The sequence below is a fragment of the Rhinopithecus bieti genome, unplaced genomic scaffold (genome assembly GCF_001698545.2).
Source record: "Rhinopithecus bieti isolate Rb0 unplaced genomic scaffold, ASM169854v2 scaffold_42772, whole genome shotgun sequence".
NCBI lineage: Eukaryota > Metazoa > Chordata > Mammalia > Primates > Cercopithecidae > Rhinopithecus > Rhinopithecus bieti.
Window position 1 is genome coordinate 2,794,182 of NW_016818842.1, and position 11,956 is coordinate 2,806,137.

Consider the following 11,956-nt stretch of genomic DNA (forward strand, 5'->3'; position numbering starts at 1 on the left):
GAACTACGTGACAGCTTCAAAGGGAGGCTGGAAATCACTGTCATGAAGTCCACACTGTGGGAGTGAAAGGATGGGCAGGCCCAGCCCACAGTGATCCCACAAGCACTCAGACACCACCGCCACCCAACTCCGCAACCTTCAAGAAGGAAGCACTCAGATACCAACAGGACATATTTCAAATAGTTTAATTTTAAAAATATTCTATTCAGTGCTAAAATATGTCTTCACTCACTGTTGCCCATTTCCATTTTCTTAAACTTTTTTGAAACAAAAAATAAAATCACAAAGTTCAATTCAACATGCAGATTTCAAAGAAAAGGGAGCTTTCTAGAAACTGAGCTGAAGGGATACTGTGGGGGATGGGTACTGTTGTCAGAACCTCAAATTCTTGCTGGGGCAGTTTGTGGCAAGAGGCAGGGATGTTGGAATGACAGGTACAGGTGAGAACAAAGAAAGCTGTGTGTGCGGACGTGTGTGCTGAGGGCAGGGGATGGGGACGGCGGCCACAAAGGACTGTCAGCAGCTAGGGTGCCCGTGAGAGGCAGGACCACCTCAGGCATGGGCGGAACTGGCAGGACAGCAAGAAATCTAGACAGACTCTCTGCCCTTGTGTGGAGAAAAGCCCTTCCCTTCCCTCCAACGTCTCTACCCAGTCCTTCTCCAACAGCAGCCTACAGGGCCCCCAGTCCTAGGGGAAAGTCCGGGAGTCTACAGTCTCCATTCAAGTTCAAGTAACCCGAGGCGCACACTCTTCTAGAGGGTGCCTTCCACATCTCTCTCTTCTCGCAGAAGCTGCCAGCAGCTCTGTCCAGAGATTCTGGAGCAGAGACTGCTGCCTGCAGGTGACAGATGAATCTTGGGGTGGCCGATGCTCCAGCCAACTTGGGGTGCAAAAAAGACATGAGCGCTCCTCTTCTCAGGAGCCAGTAGACACAGGTGCCAGGGACGGGAAGATGATGCTACAGCCCCAAGTCCTACGCCAGCCTTCCAGCCCAGAAGGCTTATGTGTGCAGGCTCTCGACCCCAGTGCTTGCCCTTACCCCAGCAACGCAGCGCGGCCAGAACCAGAATGCAATAAATAGAGGCAGGGTCAGGAGGCGGAGGGCCAAGACAGTGCTAGCTTTCTGACGCCGTCTGCGGCACTGTGGGTTGGTCCACACAGAAGCGCTTCAGGGGTGGGGCACCTGAGTCTTCCTCTTCCTCGACGACCTAGGGGCAGGCAGAGCATGGAATGCCAGGGCCAGCCCTCCCAACCAGAACCTTCCCACCACCTGAATTATAATGGGATGCCCACCCTGCTCCTTCCAGCAGATGATCAAACTTCCTCCCCTGCCTACAACCTCGGGACTCATTTCCAGCGCTGCAGATCCAAGCCCACATCCAGTCTTTCCTGGTTTTTTGACTTAGAAACTGGGAAGCCTGGCCAGCACAGTGGCTCACACCTGTAATCCCAGCACATTGGGAGGCTGAGATGGGCAGATCACTTGAGCTCAGGAGTTCGAGACCAGCCTGGCCAACATGGTGAAATCCCGATTGTGCCACTGCACTCTAGTCTGGGCAACAGCGAGACCCTGCCTCAAACCAAACAAATGAAAAACTAGAAACCCCAAAGTGACTGCTTACCTGTGTCTCTAGTGGAACTGGTTCTTCCTTGGTGAGGGTGGGAGGTTCATCAGCCACTTCCGAGGAGGGCAGGGAGGGCTCTGAAAAGGCAGCAGGGTCGGCCTGAGGCAGGGGTCCCCTGAGGCCTGGACCTGGGGGAGCTTCCTTAGAGCTGTGTGGAGGTGGCTTGGTGAGGAGGGGAGAATACTGGCCTGAGAAGCAAACATTCATTCAGGGCCCAGCTGGACCAGGTCACAGCCATGAATGGTGGAAGGGCAAAATACTGCTAGACTGCAGAGGGCCATCTCTGCTGGGCTGGAGATATCTGGAACCCACAAATCCGCTCATCTTGTCATCCTCCAGCCCAAACATTATGACTCTAACTCAATCTCCCAGTTTTCTGAGAGTTGCTGTGAGGACTAGATGAAGTAATAAACACAGGAGCTAAGAACAGTGCATGCCAAATAGTAAGAACACAATAAATATTAACTACAATTGGCATTTCCCATGGAGAAACAAGTTCCATTTTATAGTTGGCTGTTAATGGGTCACAGCACAGGAAAGCTAACAAGGGCCTAAGACACATCTATATATCTATATTATAACAAGAAACCTGGGTCGGGCATGGCGGCTCACGCCTATAATCCCAGCTACTCTGGAGGCTGAGGTGGGAGGATCGCTTGAGCCCAGGAGTTCAAGACCAGCCTGGGCAACATAGTGAGACTCCATTTCTACAAAAAATTAAAAGATAGCCAGGCATGGTGGCACAGGCCTACAATCCTACTACTAGGGAGTCTGAGGCAAGAGGATCACTTGACCCCAGGAGTTCAAGACTGCAGTGAGCTAAGAATCAGCCACTGCATTCTAGCCTAGGCAACAGAGCAGGACCCTATCTCTTAAAAAAAAAAAAAAAAAAAAAAGGAAAGGAAAAAAATTTAGCAGGATGTGATGCAGACAGCAAAAATGCTGAAGACAGAAGGACTTAAAGTGACATTCATTCCAACAGTAACTAGACGGCCAGGTGATCTTAGACAAGCGATTTAACCTTTCACTCTGTTTTTTTTTGAGATGGAATCTAGGTCTGTCGCCAGGCTGGAGTGCAGTGGTGCAATCTCGGCTCACTGCAACCCCTGCCTCCTGGGTTCAAGTGATTCTCCTGCCTCAGCCTCCCGAGTAGCTAGGATTACAGGCATGTGCCACCACACCTGGCTAAGTTTTGTATTTTTAGTAGAGATGGGGTTTTACCATGTTGGTCAAGCTAGTCTCTAACTCTTGACCTCAGGTGATCCACCCGCTTCGGCCTCCCAAAGTGCTGGGATTACAGACGCGAGCCACCATGCCAGGCATTTTTTTTTTTTTTTTTTGGAGATAGAGTCTCACTCTGTTGCCCAGGCAAGAATGCACTGGTGTGATCCCAGCTCACTGCAACCTCTGCCTCTTAGGTTCAAGCGATTCTTCTGCCTCAGCCTCCAGAGCAGCTGGGCTTACAGGCACATGCCACCATGCCCAACTAAATTTTTTATGTTTTTAGGAGAGACACGGTTTTGTCATGTTGGTCAGGCTGGTCTTGAACTCCTGGCCTCAAGTGACCCGCTCACCTAGACCTCCCAAAGTGCTGGGATTACAAGTGTGAGCCACCGTGCCCAGCCCAATTTAATCTTTCTAAGCCTTGAATGATCATTTTCCTCATCTGTAAAAGAAGACAATAGCTGCCACCTCACAGGATTTTTAAGAGAATTATACCAGGTGTCAAATACCCAAGTTCCTTCCAGAGCCTGGCACTCAACTCTAATGCTTGTTTTCTCCCTTCACTCTGTGAAAGGGGAAAATATAATCATTCCTCAAAATATCCGAAGCTGGTGAGAAAGGGCTTGGTGCCGCCTGGCTCTGAAGCGCTCTCTCGAGCCTGTTACTCTCAAGATGAGACGCAACAAGAGCAGGAAGCAAGGCCCTTCTAGGAAACTCATCCTGGGCCAACCACGACTCACCCTCCAGGATCTCCTGGCCCAGGGTTGGGGGCTGGGAGTCATCCGTGCGGAAGTCAGAGGTGTGTGCTGGGCTCAGGGACTCACTCTGCTGGGGGCTGGGGCTTGAGTTGGTGCTGCTGTCCACCTTCAGCTGATAGACGTCAGACACAGAACTCTGGTTGCTGTTTTCATCTGAAAACCAAACAGAACAAAGGCAGCAGCTGAGTGTGGTCATTCTCCTCAAGAGGAACTCTGGACAGCCAAGGGCCTGGCATCACTTTAGGCAGTCAAGTATACAACTGAGTATAATAATCATTGTGCCCGGCCTACATGACATAGATTATAAGTATCAGAGGCAGCCAGAATCTTTATGTTTATGCAACATTACACTTCGGGAAGGTCAGGATATGCTTATTAAATGCTTCTTTATTATCCACTGATTGCAGCTTGTGGAAGGGAGGGGTGTAGCTGTGTCTCTGGTCAGTACTTCTCAATCCTTCTCACATCACAAGATGTGTAGAAAATGACATTTAGGCCGGGCGCGGTGGCTCAAGCCTGTAATCCCAGCAGTAATCCCAGCACTTTGGAGCCGATGACGGGCGGATCACGAGGTAGAGATCGAGACCAATCCTGCTAACACCGGTGAAACCGTCTCTACTGAAAAAAATAAAAAAAAAATACAACAAACTAGCCGGGCCTGAGGTGGCGGGCGCCTGTAGTCCCCAGTTTAATCTCGGGAGGCTAGGCAGGAGAATGGCGTAACCCGGGAGGCGGAGCTGCAGTAAGCTGAGATCCGGCCAACTGCAATCATCCAGCCCGGGCGACAAGAGCGAGACTCCGTCTCAAAAAAAAAAAAAAAAAAAAAAAAAAATGACATTTGTCAGGCACCCTTGGGCACCTGAAGGAGGCTGGTGGTGTCTGAAGGTGGTGAGCTCAGGCTTCAGCTGCCTGACTGCCCCAAGGACTGACAGATTAGCACCTGGGAGTTCTGCCTGAAGGCTTAAAGTCACCACCAAATTTCAAAACTTAAGAGTTACCAGACCGAGTGCGGTGGCTCACACCTGTAATCCCAGCACTTTGGGAGGCCAAGGTGGGAGGATCACTTGATGTCAGAAGTTTGAGACCAGCCTGGCCAACATGGTAAAACCGTCTCTACTGAAAATACAAAAATTAGCTGGGCATGATGGCACGCGCCTGTAATTCCAGCCACTTGGGAGGCTGAGGTGGGAGAATCGCTTGAACCAGGGAGGTGAAGGTTGCAGTGAGCTGAGATTGCATCACTGCACTCCAGCCTGAGTGACACAGCGAGACTCCATCTCAAAAAATAAAAATAATAATTTTAAAAAAAGAAAAAAGTAAGAGTCACCAATGCCTTCCTCTGCTGCACCTACAGCAGTCAGTCACCAAAGTGTTTCCCCTCCTGCTCTGGTATCATTTATGCTCATTCCTTCCTCTCCTACTGCTTCAGTTCAAGCCTCCTCATCTCTAGCCTGGCCTCCTGCAACAGCCACCTACGTCACTGCCCTGCCTCCAGTCTCATGTACCTTAAACTGAACTGCAAACCACTTCCAGAGAGACCTTTCTAAACCCTTTGACGCTCCACTGCTGCCTAAGGGAGAAATGTCATACCCAGTATTGTTTTTTTTTTTTTGGAAACAGAATTTCGCTCTTGTTGCCCAGGATGGAGTGCAATGGCATGATCTTGGCTCACCACAACCTCTGCCTCCCGGGTTCAACCGATTCTCCTGCCTCAGCATCCTGAGTAGCTGGGATTACAGGCTTGTGCCACTACGCCCGGATAATTTTGTATTTTTATTAAAGACAGGGTTTTACCATGTTGGCCAGGCTGGTCTCGAACTCCTGACCTCAGGTGATCCGCCTACCTCAGCCTCCCAAAGTGCTGGGATTACAGGCGTGAGCCACTATGCCCGGCCATACCCAGTACTTCTTAGGACAGGCACGAGTTGGCCTTGTTGAAACATAGGAAGTCCTTTCTGATCTCTGGCCTCAGTGCCTGCTGTTCTCCCACAAGAGAACTGTTCTCCCACAGCATCCTCAGCTCCAGGCAGGCTGGACCCTTACCCAAAAGCTTCGTCACGCATGGGTGCTTCTGCCCAGCTATTCCTTGGCTAGGCTGCCTTCTCTTGTCTTGGAAAGCCCCAGACCTCCCAACACAGTCCAGACATCACTTCCTCCACAGAACCCTGCCTCCCTGGCTCGCATGGGTGGAAATGACCAACCTCTCTTACTCTCCCATGATAGCCTATGCACGCTTGCATTTACCATTTCGCACACGTGCGTCCTCCCGTGAGCCTCTGTGGACAGGCTCTGTAGCTCACTTGTCCTTGATTCCCAGTGCAACGCACAGTACCTGCATACAGTTCATGGTATTTACTAAATGAGAAGGAGGAGATGGTGGCCAGACTGAGGAAATGGAGGTTCATATGTCTCCCAGAGCTTTCTGACTACTGAACACACATCGGTGTTCCCTTTCCAACAGCATATTGTTGACCTTGGTGGGGCCTGGGAAAGAGGTGGGGAAGGGATAACTACACACTGGGTTAGCTCAAATCTGGTTTTGAAGAGAAAGTCATAAACTCACGCTAGTCTTGACTCCTACAAAGACCTTTAATACCCACACTAAAATGGAAGTAGCATTTTGTTACCAAATGAATAAAGCTGTCACTTTTGAACTTAAACAAAACACTGTTCCTCCCTGAGCATCCGTTTCCTTAAATAGGGATGCTAATAACTGCCTGGTTTATATCACAGGCTGATACATGGGTAAAAATGAGACAGTAAAGTAAAAGTGCTTTGTAGACAGTACCTAGCAGGTAAACGTAAAAGGCAGTATCATGACTATAGTGCTGACCCAGCGGGATTGGTTTAGGAGGCAGAACATGTCCAAACAGTGGGTAAGCAAAAGCTTTGGCTTTGGGTAGCCTTCTCTAAGCCACTATCACAAAACATACAGTCTAGGCCAGGTGCAGCGGCTCTTGCTTGTACCTTGGAAGGCCAAGGCCGGAGGACTGCTTGAGGCCAGGAGTTCAAGGCCAGCCTGGGCAACACAGCCAGACTCTATCTCTACAAAAAATAAAAAATGAAGTACAATCTAAAAAAAAAAAAAGCTTCTGATTCAGACAACCAGGACCTGACACGGAGTCTGTCATTTACAAGTTATGTAACTTCAGACATGTAACTTAACCTCTCTGAGCCTCAGTTTCCTTCACTGGAAAACGAGGATCCCATTATCTATCTTGCAGTGTTACCGTGAAGTTTAAATGAAAAGATTTAGGTCAAGTGCCTAGCAAAATACCAGCGAAAAAGCAGGCACTGAATTGATACACAGAATTCTTTTTTTTTTTTTGAGACGGAGTCTCACTCTGCAGCCCAGGCTGGAGTGCAGTGGTGCGATCTCGGCTCACCACAACCTCCACCTCCTGGGATCAAGCAATTCTCCTGTCTCAGCCCCGCGAGTAGCTGAGATTACAGGCGCGTGCCATCACGCTCAGCTAATTTGTTGTATTTTTAGTAGAGACTGGGTTTCACCATGTTGGCCAGGCTCGTCTTGAACTCCTGATCTCAGGTGACCTGCCCACCTCGGACTCCCAAAGCGCTGGGGTTACAGGCGTGAGTCACTGCACCCGGCCAATTCTTCTTATTAATGCATTCATCCAAGTTTTTGTTCTCCTGCAAGGAAGACACAGAGATGCAACTCACCCTGGAATTCAAGAAGGAGAGAGGAATTGGCTGAGGCATCAGAGGGAAAGCCATTAGGTTCTCGGGCTGCTGAACTGTTCGATTTTGACTTTTCTTTCTAGAAAAGGAAAAAAAGAGGAGTATGACAGAGCCAAGCAGGAGACTCACAGAGAGGGAGGAGGGTGCTATGTGACAGACCACAGAGGTCTGGATTAGGACTGAACAGAAAAAATGACAGCAGCGTGAGAATCCAAGGACCCAAAGAAAAACAGAATCCTGGACAAGGCACTTCTCCTCAAGCCTCAGAAAAAATGAACCCTTCTAGCAGGAATATCATGAATCACAAGCAACAGGCAGATATATACACTTCAACTAGTGTATAGTATCCCTCTCCTGCCCTGATCAAACTGCTCAGGCAACCCTTCTCTATACGAAAGGGCAAGAAATACAAAACACTCATTTGAGAAAGATTCCTGTTTCAGTAGCCGAATGGGAAAAAAAGTGAGAGGCGGAGGAACCTCGTGTAACGCAGTGACAGGACAAACGGGCCCGGGCTAGCTCTATTCCTGATCCGTCAGCCTCATCCATTCAAAATGATCACCCCGGCCGGGCGCAGTGGCTCATGCCTATAATCCCAGAACTTTGGGAGGCCAAGATGGATGGATCACCTGAGTTCAGGAGTCCGAGACCAGCCTGGCCAACATTGTGAAACCCTGTCTCTACTAAAAATACAAAAAGCAGCCAAGTGTGGTGGCACGTGCCTGTAATCCCAGCTACTTGGGAGGCTGAGGCAGAAGAACTGCTTGAGGTGGAAGTTGCAGTGAACCAAGATGGCACCACTGCACTCCAGCATAGGCTACAGAGCGAGACTTCATCTAAAAAAAAATTAAAATAAAACAATAAATAAATAAATAATAAAAATACAAAAATTAGCCTGGCGTGGTGGCATGTGCCTATAATTCCGGCTACTCTGGAGGCTGAGACAGGAGAATTGCTTAAACCTGTGGGGTGGAGGCTGCAGTGAGCCGAGATTCCGCCACTTTATAACAGCTTGGGCAAAAGAGCAAAACTCCATCTCAAAAAGAAACAAACAAAAAAACCCAAAAAACAAAATGATCACCCCATGTCTATTTTTACCTATAACATTTGTTCCAAGAAAGATATAGGTTATAAGTGCAGGGCAACCACAGTGGGCAGGTAAGTACCAGCTTGCAACAAGAAAGCCAAAGGACCAGGCACAGTGGCTTATGCCTGTAATCCCAGCACTTGAGGAGGCTGAAGTGAGAGGATCGCTTGAGCCCAGGAGTTTGAGACCAGCCTGGGCAACATAGTAAGACCCCATCTCTACAAAAAATAAAAAATTAGCCACGTACGGTGGCACATGCCAATGGTCCCAGCTACTGAGAAGGCTGAGTTGGGAGGATTGCTTGAGCCTGAGAGTTCGAGGCTGCAGTGAGCTATGTGCACTCCAGCCTGGGCAACAGAGTTAGACCCTATCTCAAAAAAAAAACAAAAAAACAAAAAAAAAGCCCAGAGTAAATCCAGGCATATGAAAATGAGAGCATCCCAAAAGCCAAAAGTTTAAATCTGAGTAGCCTCAAATTTACCAGTTCATACTTTTTATACATTTCTGGTAGATGCATTGTATTAGTAACATAATTTTTGTTAATAACTCAATTTTTTTTTTTGTTTTTTTTTTTTGAGACGGAGTCTCGCTCTGTCGCCCGGGCTAGAGTGCAGTGGCCGGATCTCAGCTCACTGTAAGCTCCGCCTCCCAGGTTCACGCCATTCTCCTGCCTCAGCCTCCCGAGTAGCTAGGACTACAGGCGCCCACTACCACACCCGGCTAATTTTTTGTATTTTTTAGTAGAGACGGGGTTTCATTGTGTTAGTCAGGATGGTCTCAATCTCCTGACCTTGTGATCCGCCTGCCTCAGCCTCCCAAAGTGCTGGGATTACAGGCTTGAGCCACCGTGCCCGGCCCATAACTCAATCTTACCTCTGGAGTAAATCAACTGCACAGTTACGGGTCCCTGTGTCCTTTCCTTCATTTTTCAGATATAATTTCGATGTAATTGCAAACACTTTACTATTACATATATTACATAAATTTCTTTTTTTTTTTATGTGAAACAAGGTCTTGCTCTGTCACCCAGGTTAGAATGTAGTGGCACAATCACGGCTCACTACAACCTCCGCCTCCTGGGCTCAAGTGATCCTCCTACCCCAACCTCCCTGAGTAGCTGGGACCACATGTGCACATCACCATGCCCAGCTAATTTTTGTAGAGACAGGATTTCATCATGTTGCTCAGGCTGGTCTCAAGCTCCTGAGGTCAAGGGATCCGCCTGCTTCGGCCTCTCAAAGTGCTGGGATTACAAATGTGAGCCACTGTACCCAATCAACATTTTTAATGGTTGCTTAATATTTCCATGATTCACTTAATCACTTCCCAAATACTGGACATTTAGTTTTGCATCTTTTATTTCTATTCCTTTTTTTTTGGAACCGGGTCTTGCTCTGTCACCCAGACTGGAGTGCAATGGTACAATCATAGCTCATCACACAGCCTTGAACCCCCAGGTGCAAGCAATCCTCCCACTTCAGCCTCCCAAGTAGCTGGGACCATAGCCACATGCCACTACGCTGGCTAATTTATATTTTATTTTATTTTTTGAGACTGAGTCTCACTCTGTCACCCAGGATGGAGTGCAGTGGTGCAATCTCAGCTCACTGCAAGCTCCGCCTGCAGTGGAGTCACCCAGGATGGAGTGCAGTGGTGCGATCTCAGCTCACTGCAAGCTCCACTGCAAGGCCTGGGCCTCCCAAAGTGCTGGGATTATAGGTGTGAGCCATTGTGCCTGGTCTGATTATTTTATTTTATCTTATCATATCTTATTTTATTATTTTATTTTGAGATGGAGTCTCGCTCTGTTGCCCAGGCTGATGTGCACTGGCTCAATCTCAGCTCACTGCAACCTCTGCCTCCCAGGTTCAAACGATTCTTCTGCCTCAGCCTCCCAAGTAGCCGGGATTACAGGCATGCGCCACCATACCCAGCTAATTTTTTGTATTTTCAGGTAGAGACAGGGTCTCACTATGTTGACCAGGCTGGTCTTGAACTCCTGACCTCAAGTGATACACCTGTCTCGGCCTCCCAAAGTGCCGGGATTACAGGTGTGAGCCACCACACCTGACCATTACTTTTACAGGTTTTTTTTGGAGCCTCACTGCTTTCAAAAAGGATGTGGCAATGTATCTGATGCACAGTTTCATATAGCACTGACGCCAACTTTTGGCTTTATCATCACTTTTTTCTGATATCTCATTTATATTATTTTAATGGTTCTGTGTTGATACAAAATTTGTATTCACTACAGGGAATTCTGAAAATACAGAAAAGGAAAATCATCTATATGACTAGCCACAATATGAACATATATTTGTGTGAACATATATTTGTGTCATAATAGGCCGGGCGCGGTGGCTCACGCCTGTAATCGCAGCACTTTGGGAGGCCAAGGCAGGTGGATCACCTGAGGACCTGAGATCAGGAGCTCGAGACTAGCCTGGCCAACATGGCGAAACACCATCCCTACTAAAAATACAAAAATTAGCCGGGCATGGTGGCAGGTGCCTATAGTCCCAGCTACTTGAGAGGCTGAAGTAGGAGAATCACTTGAACCCAGGAGGTGGAGGCTGCAGTGAGCCAAGATCGCGTCATTTCACTCCAGCCTGGGCGTCAGGGCAAGACTGTCTCGAGAAAAAAAAAAGAAAAAGGGTCCTAATACAGCATAAACTTGCTTCCCCTCCCCACTCACCATACTATAAACATTCTCCTAACCCAATGAATAATGCTAACAAAATCTCTCTCTTTTTTTTTTAAAGAGAGATGGGGTCTCGCTATGTTGCCCAGGCTGGAGTCCAGTGGCTGTTCACAGGCACCATCATTGCACACTACAGCCTCCAGCTCCTGGGCTCAAGTGATTATCCTGTCTCAGCCTCCCGAGTAGCTGGGTCTATAGGACAGCATTACCATGCCCAACGATAACATCTTTTATCATAGTTACAAGGCTTTACAAGGTATGGGTGCACAATCACTTAGTGAATTATGTACAATCATTTTTACTTTGCTTGTAATTTTTATTATTTTTTTACTTTTTTGAGAGGGTCTCACTCTATCCCCAAGGATGGAGTGCAGTGGCATGATCATAGTTCACTACAGTCTCAAACTCCTGGGCTCAAGCAGTTCTTCCACCTCAGCCTTCCAAGTAACTGGGATTACAGGCATGTGGCACCACACCAGGCTAATTATTTTTTTGTAGAGACAACGTCTCACTGTGTTTTCCAAGGTGGTCCCAAATTCCTGGTGTCAAGAGATCCTCCTGAGTTCTGGGATTACAGGCGTGAGCCACTGCAACTGGCCTAATTTTTCTTTTTTTTTTTAACTTCTATTTTAAGTTCAGGGGTACATGTACAGGTTTGTTACATATGTTAACTTGTGTCGGGGGTTTGTTATACAGAATACTTCAGGCCGGGCGCGGTGGCTCATGCCTGTAATCCTAGCACTTTGGGAGGCTGAGGCAGGCGGATCACAAGGTCAGGAGATCGAGACCATGGTGAAACCCCGTCTCTACTAAAAATACAAAAAATTAGCCGGGCGCTGTGGCGGGCGCCTGTAGTCCCAG

At 48.1% G+C, this 11,956-nt stretch overlaps 1 protein-coding gene across 2 annotated transcripts in view; it reads right to left on the reverse strand.

Annotated features, from left to right (window-relative positions):
• Positions 1–169: 169 nt before the first annotated feature.
• The window catches only part of BCL7B (BAF chromatin remodeling complex subunit BCL7B), a 22,734-nt gene continuing 10,947 nt past the window's right edge, over positions 170–11,956 (reverse strand). The window contains exons 3-6 of one of the 2 annotated variants that reach the window (XM_017857656.1): positions 7,169–7,259; positions 3,591–3,761; positions 1,624–1,703; positions 170–1,209 (exon numbers count right to left, since the gene is read on the reverse strand). In XM_017857656.1, the coding sequence (XP_017713145.1) occupies positions 1,117–1,209; positions 1,624–1,703; positions 3,591–3,761; positions 7,169–7,259 (435 nt within the window). In that variant the 3' untranslated portion in view covers positions 170–1,116. Of the gene's footprint in view, positions 1,210–1,623; positions 1,704–3,590; positions 3,762–7,168; positions 7,260–7,289; positions 7,387–11,956 lie in introns of both variants that reach the window. The other variant, XM_017857655.1, reaches the window with a different exon arrangement.